Source organism: Maniola jurtina, chromosome 20, assembly GCF_905333055.1.
Source record: "Maniola jurtina chromosome 20, ilManJurt1.1, whole genome shotgun sequence".
Classification (NCBI taxonomy): Eukaryota; Metazoa; Arthropoda; class Insecta; order Lepidoptera; family Nymphalidae; genus Maniola; species Maniola jurtina.
In genome coordinates, this window is record NC_060048.1 from 1248149 (window position 1) to 1263696 (window position 15548).

The window sequence follows — 15548 nt, forward strand, 5'->3', positions numbered from 1 at the left end:
AATTACACGACTACCAAAAAAGGTCTGTAAGTGTAATGTTTTCTGGGTTTATAGAATAATAGAAGATGACCGCGGCTTTGCCCGTGTGGATTTCGGTTTTATAAAACCCCGCAGGAACTCTTTGATTTTCCGGGATAAAATGTAGTCTATGTCCATCCCCGGGATGTATCCCATGTCTGTACCAAACAATAAAATCCGTTCAGCGGTTGGGCCGTGAAAACGTTGCAGACAGACAGACAGACAGACACACTTTCGCATTTATAATATTAGTATGGATTATGTGAGTTATTTGTTCAGGGTTAATATATTGTGAGTTTAATTATGGGCTGGCCACGTTTTCCGCAGAACTGATGGCCGCTGGGGCAGGCGTGTTCTGGAGTGGAGACCGCGTATCAGCAAGCGCAGAGTGAGACCACCTCCAACCCACTGGACTGGTGACCTTAAGAAGGTAGCGGGAAGTGGGTGGATAAGGAAGGCGGAGGATCGTGTGTGGTGGCGCTTTTGGGAAGGCCTATACCCAACAGTGGACGCAAACAGGTTGATTGATTGATTGAGTTATTTATTTCACCATAACTTCATATATGGGTTATCGGAATTCTCACAATATTATCACAATAGTGTAATATGTAGGTTGCTTGCGCGTTGAATTTGAACAAAAGGCGATACAAAATTATTTAGGTTAGATTAAGAAATATTATTAAAACAATAGCATGTAAGATTTCATTATAATTATTAATGTTAGTCCATAGGGAGTCGATCATAAGCCTTCACCAATTGAAGACGTCTCCTACAACGCCTCTCCATCATTTAATCCAACAAAAGTTTTAATATTTCAATAGCTGTAAATTGTAAAAAAATCATTATGACGGTTGTACGGAACCATTTTCAAATATGAAAATTTTTACGTTAGTTTAGTTCTTCGTTTCGTCGCTCTACGTAAATTTTACGTTTTTCAGCAGGACAGTCATGGTTTTCATTTTTTTTTTTAATAAAACTGGATATGCATTTGGACTTCAATTTGATTACGTAGGTATTAAAGTCATTATGACTCATCTGTGGAAGTAAATAATTCATTTACGAGCATAGCGTTGATTAAAAATAATTCGAACAAAATTAAAACCTTATTAGCACAAAAATGGAATAACCAAACAGTTTGTTCAATAAACATTACTATTTACCAATCAAACGATGCGAATTCAACGAAATGTTTGGGAGGAAATATTAATTAATTATTTATATTGCGTTGCAGGCCAACCGAGAATGAGGTTTATTGTATTGTGCCCAGAGTAATTTTTCAAGTTAACGTTAACCTGAGCAAATCGGTCATTCGTTATGGAGTTAACTTGTAATCATGATTTCCATTTTTGTCATATAGACGCATGATTAACGTTAACTTGAAAGTCACACTCAAGGTTCTGAGCTATACAAATGTCTCAAGTTAACGTTAACTATACGTATATATATATTATTTAGTATAAACGAAACACTAATGGGAAAATGATGTGTTTGAGCACGTTTAAAATCTCAATTTTGGCAGATTTATGTTCTAGTTAACTTGAAAATTTATACTCGGAGCCCTGACTGTAAGTTTTCAGCTAACACTCAATTTACGTTAAACTGTAAAAGTATGAAGATGGCAACTGATAGTTTAGAAGTAGAACTTTAATAATATCATAACCAAAATCAAAATCATCACAATAATAATTAATGTCTATGAAATAAATAAATCAATATATCTTAATAATTTTAATTTGAAATGCTCATTTTCTTATATTTAATATATATTTTATTTTACCTAAGTATTAAGTAACATACATATTGGTCAAACTCAATAATATAATAATTATAATTATCACTCGTAATCCATTACAATGCCATCAATAAAACATTGTTCCTTTGCATTATTGGATCGACGCATACAGATGAAGTAGAGAGTTGTGTTTTTGAGATCTTTTGACCTTGTGCATCTTTATTGCGAAGGAGCAACTTTCATTCGTGGCTTCACTATTTTTACTTTTACAATTTACTTCGAAATATCTTAGATATTTTTCACTGTACAATTTTTTTTCTATGAACATGTCTTTTATTAAGGTTTTTATTAATAAAATACTAATTACAGGATTCATTAAATTTATAAATAATCTATGTCAAATTTAAGTATACGAATACAGTTAAATACAGGGACAAATATAGCGACTCTAAACCGGAATTTACATTACGAAATTAGTGGCACGAAATTAGCTTTAACTATCAATCGCACGTGTAAACGTCTTATTTCGTCGTGCAATGCACGTGGAATTGATAGTGAAATTTATGTCGTGAAACTTATTTCATGCAACTAATTTTGTAATGTGAATTCCGCTTTACAGCAAGGAATTTTCCGCCAGATTTCCCCTGACCAAAAACTAGCGCCCATACAACGAACGGTGGCATCGCAAAGCACTCCCAACAATCCTGTAAAATTATTCCCTATAGAAGTTGCACACTCTCGCGAACCAAATTTTAGGTCACAGTCTACCTAGTTAGACTTCTGAATATTACATTAATTATGAGCCAAAATTCGTATAGGTCATAGAATACGATAGAAATGATATCTGCTGTTCTTTATTAAAATAGTAGTACATTTTTAGCTTTTCACACGTACACAGAAAGGTCAAGGATCCTAGCATTCAAAATAACGTAAATTAAACTATGCAAATACGTCTGGTTTCACAAAAACGCCCCCAGAAGTTCACTAGTTTGCAGCGCATAGAATAGATATTGAAGTGGTAAAAGATTTTAATAGAAATTTTATAGGAATATTTAAATGATGAGAAAACTTAGGAATGAGGTGCTTTAATGGCTCTGATAATGCAAATACTTCTTTATGTTTAAGTGTTGATAGTAAAAATTTCTTCTATGGTTATTATCCTCAGACGGAGGCGTTTGGATCTATTGTAGTCTGTAGTCTTAGTAGGTATTAATTTTGCGTAAAGAGTTATCACCAATGCCTCACTTTTATCAATTATTAGTTTTTAAATAAGTGTTGGCATTCATAAATTGTAGAAAAATATTTTGGACTGCAAGAGCGTGAGTTTGAGCTTCACATTGTTTTCAAAGACTTGCTTTAATCTATACTAGAGATATAAATAATTTTCTGTATGTGTGAGTTAGTAAAAACCGGCAATACGATAGCCCGATTTTATTTTATTTTTATTTTACAGAAACTATTTTCATAATCAGTGGTTATTATTGTAATTTCACAGGTTATTATTTAAATATTGCCTGCTTATTAAGTAGAATATGAAGGTCGCATAAACTTAGTTATAATATTATTTTGAACTCAGCAACTCATATTCAGCGAATAAATTTCATTTCATTTCAGGAGGCCTATGTCCAAAACTAGATAAATAAGAGCTAACCAAGAAGAAGAGAAGAAGATTTAATTTCAAAAGAAATGTTTCAGTATATTAAAAAACATTAGATAGTTAAAGAGCCTCGATATCTCGAGCCTCGATAGCTCAACGGTTGAGGAGCGGACTGAATTCCGAAAGGTCGGGCGGGCGGTTCAAATCCCACCCGTTGCACTATTGTCGTACCCACTCCTGGCACAAGCTTTACGCTTAATTGGAGGGGAAAGGGGAGTATTAGTCATGAATAGCATGGCTAATATTATTTACAAAAAAAAATCTATGGAGACTGTTGCTACGCGATGTCACACACGAGTGTTTATTAATAATATAATATTAAAAGAATATTAACCGATAAATTTTTTAAAAGAAACATAGAAAATAAAAGACACCAGATGCCATTTCTATTAATTTATTTTTCATTCTGCGGCACCACCTAACTAGAAACCACTTGCGGTTACTGGCGTCTATTTCCCTATGGACTTACGTTCATTACGTCCGGAATCAGCCCGACTCGCGTCTATTTTTAATGTGTTTCGCTTCATACAAAATGCAGAAAACAAAATACCGGCTGGACTGAGTTGCGGTGCCGACCGTAGTCTTAAGAGGGGTCTCTCCGTCACTCGCTTCATACAAACGTAGTTCCAATTTCATTTGAATATTAAGCAACCAAAGTCCATGAAATTTTGCAGACATATTCTAGAAACTAATATCTATGTCTGTTCAAAGTTACGCGGTCTTAAAAATTTACATACAAATCTTTGAGCCCCTGTAATTTTAAAACTACATATTTTTAGAAAAATCTAAAACACCACAGACACAGACATTAGTTTCTAGAATATGTCTGCAAAACTTCATGGACTTTGGTAGCTTAATATTGAAATGAAATTGGAATTACGATTGTATGAAGCGAGTGACGGAGAGAGCCCTGTTAACTTAGCTTTTATATTCAATATGGTTGACAAAATATATATTTAATGTACTTCTTATCATAAAATAAGCGGATTCGTGCAATAGTGTATACGTTTTTTCGTACGGAACCCTTTGTGTGTGAATCCATCTTCCTCTTAATTGATTTTCTACGTATAACACCATCGATTTTGCCCCTGAAATCACCCGCCACATTCCCGTCAAGATCTATATGAACTGAGTCAAAACATAGACGCTTTCACAACTTACTGAAGCGACTGTTAATGCCAATTAGTACTGGGTGAATATACATAATAGGTATCTCAAATTTGGGCACTGGCAGCAAGGCGAACTGTGGCCTAATTGTTAAGGCATTTTGCGCGATTCCCAGAAGATGCAGGTTCGAATCGTGCCAGTTCCACAATTTGTGATATGTATTTAAAAATTATTTAGAAATCTCCTTGTGTGTAAGTAAAACACTTATAAAAAATTATACAAGCTAATTAAGCCTTTCATTTGATCAGTTTCAGATTGTCCAGCAGTGGACGCAAACAGGCTGATTGATGGACTTACACTATTGCACGAAGCCGCATCTTAAGCTAGATGAAGCTAAATGATACTAGCAGCCCATGAGGGTGACGATGACACTTAGGAGGGCGGCCGAGAGTGGGTACTGGAGACGGAGCTGACCTCCGTGCTGCATCGCTGCTGGGTGCTCTCCTGTGGACAACAACAAACGTTTAAAGTTGTCTTTTTTAACAACAAATGTTTAAAGTTGTCTTTTTTAACAACAAATGTTTAAAGTTGTCTTTTTTAACAACAAATGTTTAAAGTTGTCTTTTTCAACAACAAATGTTTAAAGTTGTCTTTTTTAACAACAAATGTTTGAAGTTGTCTTTTTTAAAAACAAATGTTTAAAGTTGTCTTTTTTTTCTCTCTCTCGTCTGGCTTTACACTGATTAGCCAGTGTCAAGTTTGTATTTTTTTACAAGTTAGGGAAACTATATGTATAAGTATGGACTTCGTCTGTGCGAGCGCCCGCCGAGATACACGCGGCGCCCCTTTAGAGCGCTTCCCAGTCAGTTCCACCACCAATAAACACCAGCAGAATACAAAAACCGGCCACTTCTAACAAAAAAACACTCCAAAAAGGCATAACACGCGCGCCAGCAAGCGCCACCACAGACGAAGTCCAGTTGTCTATAATATAGTGGGCCTACTGAGGCGGACATCCGCTGGTGGAGTAACGAGGTGTTATCGGTCCTTGTGCTCCGTCATCAGCGGTGGGATGGAACTTCGTGAGGTTATTAGTCGGTAGGAGTCCGACATAACGACTGTGCTCCCCCGTGGCCGGCGGTACCCATGACGAATTCTCCTCAAAAAAAAAAACAAAAAATAGGGCTCTCTCTCGTAATCCCATACAAACGACAAAGACAAACAACTCTATGGGCATTTTAATAAACATTCTAAATTCAATTCGAAAGCATAGTTTCGTTTGTAATTAGTAATATTGGTGACATTGGCTAATACCACGCGGTCGAAACCGCGGGCATCAGCTAGTCTATAATAAATATTATTACCTACCCGAAAACCTATTCATAACTCTCATAAAGCTCCAGATTACGTTTTGAAACCCGTTGAGTTGAAATCATGAAAGAGCACCAACAAAACTTTTGCATTTATAATAATAGAGATTAGGTAAGTTGTAGGTATAATAGGTCCAAAACTTTCTTCAATAAAGCATAATAATATTCCAAATTAGAATTTGAATTGTTGAAACCTAGCTAGTATTTGCAAGATACGCTTTTCAATTGAAAACGATCTTTTAAGCAATTGTATAAAGTGAATTAACTGTATGAATGGACAATACATTTTAATATGAATATTGAATAGATATAAGTATTGTATTACAAAGAATATTTTGTATTGAAGTCGAGGTAATGTAACAAAGGACGCCTCAGATTCAAATCTGCTTACAGATTTTCTTCGGAGGGCAAAATGGAAGCTCATTTGAATGAAAAGAGCTTCTTGTTACCAACATTTTAAAGAAATAATACAGAAAAAAGCCGGTCAAGACTCAAGTACAAGTCGGGTTCCGTACCATCGTTGAGCTATGACGGTTGTTCTGTTACTACGGATCCCCATATTTCTGATTTGATCACGTAGAGAAACTTCAAGCATAGCTCTCTCAACTGCCCGCTGAGTAACTCTGAGCTTTCTTATGAAGCCCATGATAACTTTAGTGACCATGTTTCTGATCCATAACAATGTCATCCATACAAATTTTTTATAATCCATAAACATACATATATTATAAATGCGAAAGTGTGCCTGTCTGTTTGTCTGTCTGGTATCTTTTCATCCCATCCATACGTGTGGTACAGGTATATAGAGAATGCATGTAGATGTAACCACAAATTCACCGTTTCGGATTTATTCCTTTACTTGTGCTATAAGAGCTACCTACCTGCCAAATTTCACGATTCTAGGTCAAGGGGAAGTATTCTATAGGTTTTCTTCACAGACACGACGGACGGACGGACGGGCGAATTTACAGACAGCAAAGTGATCCTATAAGGGTTCCGTTTTTCCTTTTGAGGTTCGGAACCCTAAAGAACGGGATTTTCGAAAAACCTATATCCACGGACCTCATATATTATAATAGAAAAGAATGTGAATGTGTAATTTTATAAGTTTGTTTCAATACGAAAGAGTAGTTCTGGCAACCTCTTCCGGGATCTTTACACATTTTCAGCCCATATTTGGACTAGATCCAATAATACGGGTTTGTCCGGGAATAATAAAAGGAAGTTTATGCCCGTCGTAAGTTTTCAATTTCTCTTTCTTGTTAGCATGTCTTTTGTAAACGATGCCCTCTTTTAAAAGTCCCGCTCGACTCGAGTCTTTCATGCAAATCAATTTAACTTTGTAATGTAGAGTACGTAGTATCCAATTTAATTTTCCAAGCTCATAGTAGTAAAGCAATGATCGTATGATTTTTAGGGTCTGTCTGTCTGTTTCTCTGTCTGTCTGTCGTGCCTGTGAAGAAAACCTCTAGGGTACTTCCCGTTGACCTAGAATCATGAATTTTGGCAGGTAAATAGGTCTTATAGCACAAATAAAGGGAAAAATCGGAAAGCGTCAATTTGTGTTAGGTAACATTACCAAAACAATGATTCATGATTTACACAGATGATTCATGGATACTTACCACTTAACACATGGACGAGAACGGATCTAGGGTTGGCATTAGCTGGTGCGCAGGTGTACCGGCCGGAGTCATGTGCTCGAGCCTTCTGCACCAGCAAGTGAGACCTTCCCTCTGGCATAACACAGTTCCACATGGTAATAGACCCAAGGTAAGTTTGAAACTGTTTGAAAGATGGAACTTACCACTTAACACATGGACGAGAACGGATCTAGGGTTGGCATTTGCCGGTGCGCAGGTGTACCGGCCGGAGTCAGGCGCTCGAGCCTTCTGCACCAGCAGGTGAGACGTCGTCATCTCACCCTTCTCAGTGATGACCGACACCCCTCCACGGGGTGAGTCGTAGTTGATTTCCTGTGAAAACATCTGCTGTTAGTTGTTTTATACATTTTTAGGATTCCGTAACTCAAAAGGAAAAACGGAACCCTTATAGGATCACTTTGTTGTCTGTTTGTCCGTCGTGTCTGTCAAGAAATAGGGTACTTCCCGTTGATCTAGAATCATGAAAGGTAGGTAGGTAGGTCTTATAGCACAAGTACAGGAATAAATCTGAAAACCGCGAATTTGTGGTTAATTCAACTAGTAGACTTGTATAGATGTTTTATTAAAAGTGTTGTTCACGACGACTAATTCTTAAAATCTTAGTACACATTTTACCAAACGTATTCGTTCAATGAAATCAACGAACGAACCAGAAACTTTACCAATCAGTTTTTTATTCTAAACGAAATTCGATCTTCTACGGTTTCAATTTTAATGTAATCAATATTATTGTAAATTGTATCAGTCGAGATAGCTCGGTAATAACGCAAACTGGTAAACAATAAAAAAACAACTCCAACACAAATTCGGTTTTCATCTTTTTCATTATTCGCATCAAATATCCGCTTCCAGGTAGAAATTATGAAAAAACATTATTCATCTCGGCAGAGCACAATTTGAATGGAAATTGATGGGAAAATAATACAGCCATTTGCATCTTTTCTCATGGCCCCGAGTATCAAAAAATACTCAACAGACTTCGAGCTCACTCCAGCCAATTTAGAGGCAACTATAATAAGAACGATCGATGGAAAAGCTTCAACAGATGGGGTTTATTCAAGGTATAATATACAGAGTGATGTTATAAAATTGGTTAGATAATATTGCAAAGGAAAAGAGCCAGCTTCTTCACACTTATAATATTATAAAGGAGAAAGTTTGTATGTGTGTGTGTGTGTGTGTGTGTGTGTGTATGTTTGTTACTCCTTCACGCAAAAACTACTAGACGGATTGGGCTGTTTAGAATGGAGATAGATTATACCCTGGATTAGCACGTAGGCTACTTTTTATCCCAGAAAATCAAAGAGTTCCCACGGGAATTTTTAAAAACCTACATCCACGCGAACGAAGTCGCGGGTATCAGCTAGTATATCATAAAGTAGAGCTTAGCTACTCGAATCAGCCCGATCCATCCAGTAGTTTGAGTTGTGTGATCAGTCAGTCAGTCAGTCAGTCAGTCAGTCAGTCAGTCAGTCAGTCTCCTTTTCCTTTTAGGTATAAATTTAGATTATGTAGCAAGTTTAACAAGAATGTAATTCCTATCTTAGTTTGAACAGATCTAACTTAATCAAGATCTGAGAAATGTAAGAGAATCGAAACACCATCCAAATTTTCAAGTACATAGATCCAAATCTTTAATTTAATTCAGCAAAAGGCTTGAGAATTTCTCCATTTTCTGGCACCGCAACTGCGACGTCGCTTGCAACTCATTTTGGCTTAGATTCAAATAAGTCCCGCAACTTCCCTGTGAATAAATCCCCCGGAAAAGTTTTCTTCAGCTAGGAATGTAAACGTGGCTTTTGGGATATCGATATTTTTTTGTTTAAAACATCGATGTTTGTAATTTCCAACTATGAAAACATGTTAAAAAGTTTTTGTCCAAAATATCAATGTATGTAATTCCCAAATAACCTTGTAAAACCTTGGGCAATAACCTTGTAATAAATAAATTAGGGTGTCTGCTTGTATAAAATTTAAAATTTATTAATTTAATAATTACTTACATAGCGTAGAAATATTAAACACTTACAAAAAGGCCTCTTTATCACTAATAGTGATATGGTCAGTAAGATACATCGATATTTTAAAGGTTTATTCATCTCTGTATAAAAGGTTTTCGCCAAATGTTCTGGATCTCTGATTGCGCGATTCGATGCTAACAAAATGTATGCACGGTTTGCCTATCGTAGCGAAGCGAGCCGTAGTTTGAGTCAATCAAAAAAATATCGATGCATGGAAGTTTTTAAGGTTTACGCCCTCTAGAGACGTTTTCGCCAAATGTTCTGGATCTCTGATGGCGCGATTCAATGCAAGAAAATGTATGCATGGCTAAGGCTTACCTACTTCTATAGGTCGCATTCGTTTACAAGCGAAGCGAGCTGTAGGTTGAGACCGTAAAATAATCGATACATCGATGTTTGTAAAGCTTATATTCTCATCCCTACATAGAGGGTATTCGCCAAATGTTCTGGATCTCTGATTGCGCGATTCGATGCAAACAAATGTATGCACGGCTTACCTACTTCTGTAGCGAGAGGCTTAACGCTACGCCATTGACTAAGTCTCTTTATGTTCAAGTTGGAAAGGAATTTGTAGTATTGCTGTTATTTCCTTGCTCAGATATTTAAATGTCTGGATTTAAACTTAATAAATGGCAACAAAATTTTAGTCGCGATTTTATGCTCATTCAAAGACTACAAAATGCTTTGAATCGTTAGTGGCAGCTATGTTATTATGTCTAGATTTAAAAGCGCACATTTATTGAATAGCCAGTTTATTTGTTCCTTTAGCTATCTTCAGATATTCTAACTTTTTACCCGACTGCGGCAAAACCAAAAGGAAGAGTTATATGATTTTAGCAGTCTATGTACGTATGTGTGTATGTATGTTTGTATCCAGATTCTGTGTGGTCCACCGTAGCGCCTAAACTACTGGGCCGATTTTGATGAATGAGGTCAATTGATTCGTTGTAAAAACTCGGGTGACATAAGCTATATTTTATACGAAAAAATGACCTAACGGATGTTACTTCAAAGTAGGGATCTCCAAAATTTTTTTTTGCTTTTTTGCTTTGTATTGAGTGGTATGTTAAATGAAAGATAAGAAAATTCTGAGTTAATAAATATCTGGGTTATACCAAGCGACAGAAAAACAGTTTTACTATAACATTTCAGCGTTTATTAAGACGATCGCAGTGGGGTTTTAGTTTTCAACTTTATCTTGTTGACATGGTCTGGTTTTCGATTGCATGTTGATGAACAGCTATGGACCACCCAGGATTGTTGTGAGAGCCATCCAGAGAGAACAGAGCCATCTGTCGCACCTACCTCATCATTGTGAGTCCAGCGTATCGCGGGGGGTGGTTCCGGCGAGTGCTGCACGACGCAAGTGAGATTAATTGTGCTGCCCATGTTGATGAACAGCTCTGGACCACCCAGGATCGTTGTGAGTGGCTCTTTGCACCTACCTCATCATTGTGAGTCCAGCGTATCGCGGGGGGTGGTTCCGGCGAGTGCTGCACGACGCAAGTGAGATTAATTGTGCTGCCCATGTTGATGAACAGCTATGGACCACCCAGGATTGTTGTGAGTGGCTCTGTTGCACCTACCTCATCATTGTGAGTCCAGCGTATCGCGGGGGGTGGTTCCGGCGAGTGCTGCACGACGCAAGTGAGATTAATTGTGCTGCCCATGTTGATGCTGTTATGGACCACCCAGGATCGTTGTGAGTGGGTCTGTTGCACCTACCTCATCATTGTGAGTCCAGCGTATCGCGGGGGGTGGTTCCGGCGAGTGCTGCACGACGCAAGTGAGATTAATTGTGCTGCCCATGTTGATGAACAGCTCTGGACCACCCAGGATCGTTGTGAGTGGGTCTGTTGCACCTACCTCATCATTGTGAGTCCAGCGTATCGCGGGGGGTGGTTCCGGCGAGTGCTGCACGACGCAAGTGAGATTAATTGTGCTGCCCATGTTGATGAACAGCTCTGGACCACCCAGGATTGTTGTGAGTGGGTCTGTTGCACCTACCTCATAATTGTGAGTCCAGCGTATCGCGGGGGGTGGTTCCGGCGAGTGTTGCACGACGCAAGTGAGATTAATTGTGCTGCCCATGTTGATGAACAGCTCTGGACCACCCAGGATCGTTGTGAGTGGGTCTGTTGCACCTACCTCATCATTGTGAGTCCAGCGTATCGCGGGGGGTGGTTCCGGCGAGTGTTGCACGACGCAAGTGAGATTAATTGTGCTGCCCATGTTGATGAACAGCTCTGGACCACCCAGGATCGTTGTGAGTGGGTCTGTTGCACCTACCTCATCATTGTGAGTCCAGCGTATCGCGGGGGGTGGTTCCGGCGAGTGTTGCACGACGCAAGTGAGATTAATTGTGCTGCCCATGTTGATGAACAGCTCTGGACCACCCAGGATCGTTGTGAGTGGGTCTGTTGCACCTACCTCATCATTGTGAGTCCAGCGTATCGCGGGGGGTGGTTCCGGCGAGTGCTGCACGACGCAAGTGAGATTAATTGTGCTGCCCATGTTGATGAACAGCTCTGGACCACCCAGGATCGTTGTGAGTGGGTCTGTTGCACCTACCTCATCATTGTGAGTCCAGCGTATCGCGGGGGGTGGTTCCGGCGAGTGCTGCACGACGCAAGTGAGATTAATTGTGCTGCCCATGTTGATGAACAGCTCTGGACCACCCAGGATCGTTGTGAGTGGGTCTGTTGCACCTACCTCATCATTGTGAGTCCAGCGTATCGCGGGGGGTGGTTCCGGCGAGTGCTGCACGACGCAAGTGAGATTAATTGTGCTGCCCATGTTGATGAACAGCTCTGGACCACCCAGGATCGTTGTGAGTGGCTCTTTGCACCTACCTCATCATTGTGAGTCCAGCGTATCGCGGGGGGTGGTTCCGGCGAGTGCTGCACGACGCAAGTGAGATTAATTGTGCTGCCCATGTTGATGAACAGCTCTGGACCACCCAGGATCGTTGTGAGTGGGTCTGTTGCACCTACCTCATCATTGTGAGTCCAGCGTATCGCGGGGGGTGGTTCCGGCGAGTGCTGCACGACGCAAGTGAGATTAATTGTGCTGCCCATGTTGATGAACAGCTCTGGACCACCCAGGATCGTTGTGAGTGGCTCTTTGCACCTACCTCATCATTGTGAGTCCAGCGTATCGCGGGGGGTGGTTCCGGCGAGTGCTGCACGACGCAAGTGAGATTAATTGTGCTGCCCATGTTGATGAACAGCTCTGGACCACCCAGGATCGTTGTGAGTGGCTCTTTGCACCTACCTCATCATTGTGAGTCCAGCGTATCGCGGGGGGTGGTTCCGGCGAGTGCTGCACGACGCAAGTGAGATTAATTGTGCTGCCCATGTTGATGAACAGCTATGGACCACCCAGGATTGTTGTGTGGCTCTGTTGCACCTACCTCATCATTGTGAGTCCAGCGTATCGCGGGGGGTGGTTCCGGCGAGTGCTGCACGACGCAAGTGAGATTAATTGTGCTGCCCATGTTGATGAACAGCTCTGGACCACCCAGGATCGTTGTGAGTGGCTCTTTGCACCTACCTCATCATTGTGAGTCCAGCGTATCGCGGGGGGTGGTTCCGGCGAGTGCTGCACGACGCAAGTGAGATTAATTGTGCTGCCCATGTTGATGAACAGCTCTGGACCACCCAGGATTGTTGTGAGTGGCTCTGTTGCACCTACCTCATCATTGTGAGTCCAGCGTATCGCGGGGGGTGGTTCCGGCGAGTGCTGCACGACGCAAGTGAGATTAATTGTGCTGCCCATGTTGATGAACAGCTCTGGACCACCCAGGATTGTTGTGAGTGGCTCTGTTGCACCTACCTCATCATTGTGAGTCCAGCGTATCGCGGGGGGTGGTTCCGGCGAGTGCTGCACGACGCAAGTGAGATTAATTGTGCTGCCCATGTTGATGAACAGCTCTGGACCACCCAGGATCGTTGTGAGTGGCTCTTTGCACCTACCTCATCATTGTGAGTCCAGCGTATCGCGGGGGGTGGTTCCGGCGAGTGCTGCACGACGCAAGTGAGATTAATTGTGCTGCCCATGTTGATGAACAGCTATGGACCACCCAGGATTGTTGTGTGGCTCTGTTGCACCTACCTCATCATTGTGAGTCCAGCGTATCGCGGGGGGTGGTTCCGGCGAGTGCTGCACGACGCAAGTGAGATTAATTGTGCTGCCCATGTTGATGAACAGCTATGGACCACCCAGGATTGTTGTGTGGCTCTGTTGTACCTACCTCATCATTGTGAGTCCAGCGTATCGCGGGGGGTGGTTCCGGCGAGTGCTGCACGACGCAAGTGAGATTAATTGTGCTGCCCATGTTGATGAACAGCTCTGGACCACCCAGGATCGTTGTCAGCGGCTCTGTAGATAAATCATTCTTTCTTATAAACTCTATGCAAACAAGTATACATGCTAACGCTAATATTGTCATGGAAGAGTGGAGATTCTGTTAGAGGAGTAGTTTTTTTTTTTTTTTTCAAGAATATTAGCCATACTAATCATGACTAATACTCCCCTTTCCCCTCTAATTGAACGTTAAGTTTGAGCCAGGAGGGGGTACGAAAATAGTGCAACGGATGTGGTTTGAACCGCTGACCTTTCGAAATTCAGTCCGCTCCTCAACCGTTGAGCTATCGAGGCTCTCCTACAACTAAGAGCAGGCTCCAATATCTTTGTTCTAAGTACCTCTAAGTAATTTGACTATATCACTCTTGACTCGCGCTGCCTCCGCGCGGCACTTTGTGGCAAAGAACCTCTAACCTAGACCCTAAGACCCTAAGACTTCAATTCAGCCGCCAAGCGCTTTGTTTATTCAAGCCTTTCAAACTACAAAGTGCCTAACAAAAGTAAAACGCCCTATTTTGTTCCTGACCCAGATCAAGTCAAAGATAAGCGGGCCGTTGAAACGTGTAACAAAGTGATTTACCGACAACGGAGAGGTACATCCGGTGGCCTATGGGCGGCGTGGTTCCAACTTGGCACTCGTAGATGCCGGAGTCACGCCGCTGTGGAAACCTTATCTGTGGACAAAATCAATAACATAATATATAATAAAATTGTAGAAAAGTGGTGTCTGCACAATGGAAATATATAAAAAAAAGTAGCAGGGGTTGTTATTATATCGATGCCGAACCCGAAATTGTAATTGATTTTTTTTTGTCTGTTTGTCTGTTTGTCTGTGTGTTTGTGCACGCTAATATCAGAAATGGCTAATTCGATTTAGATACGGTTTTCACTTATATATTGTAGTAAGCTTCACTTAACATTAAGTGTTTATTTCATGTCAATCGGTTCATAAATCAAAAAGTTATGTCAAATTAAAGAATCACGCTGCCCGAAAAGTCACTATTCCACGCGAACGAAGTCGCGGGCACAGCTAGTAACATAATATGTAACACATTTGTAATGTTCTACTGACCGAATTTCTGCCACGGCAGATAATCTCAAGGAGACCACTACCAGGCCACGAGAGAGAATTTGATGGAGACTAACTAAACAGGCAGAACGCTTAACTGAGTAGGTTTCTGGGTAGTGGAGCGGTGTGGGAGAGGTGTTATGACGCGAGAGCTCAATGATTCGTCAACTTGTCTCTTGCTTCACTACCGCAAGAGCCTACTCAGTTAATCGGTATACCTATACCAGGTAGGACTCACTTGGTCACGTGACTCTCTAACCTTTTCTCTCTCTCATTTCGCTCTCTTATAAAAGAGAAACATAAGAAATAAGAGTTTAGGAGATAGAACGAGACGCGTTTACTTAATTTTAAGCCGCAGCGCTGTGCGAGCTGAATTACACTTTACCGCGTCGTAATAAGAGTCGCTGTTAATTTAAACGTCTTAGCGGAGGATAATAATATCATGTGTTTATGAGTGCGAAATCACAGCCTGTAGCTGTAGTCTCTTTTGCCTCATTCTTATAGTTCGATGTTAAAAACAGCTTTTAATAAATGCTATATGTACA

The 15548-nt window shown here is 40.6% G+C and overlaps 1 protein-coding gene across 1 annotated transcript in view; it reads right to left on the reverse strand.

The window, feature by feature from the left end:
* Window positions 1-4298: 4298 nt before the first annotated feature.
* Window positions 4299-15548, reverse strand: part of LOC123875995 (zwei Ig domain protein zig-8-like) — a 217336-nt gene continuing 206086 nt past the window's right edge. The window contains exons 6-9 of the mRNA XM_045922132.1: window positions 14515-14608; window positions 13822-13949; window positions 7692-7860; window positions 4299-5018 (exon numbers count right to left, since the gene is read on the reverse strand). Of these exons, the coding sequence (XP_045778088.1) occupies window positions 4918-5018; window positions 7692-7860; window positions 13822-13949; window positions 14515-14608 (492 nt within the window). The 3' untranslated portion in view covers window positions 4299-4917. The remainder of the gene's footprint in view (window positions 5019-7691; window positions 7861-13821; window positions 13950-14514; window positions 14609-15548) is intronic.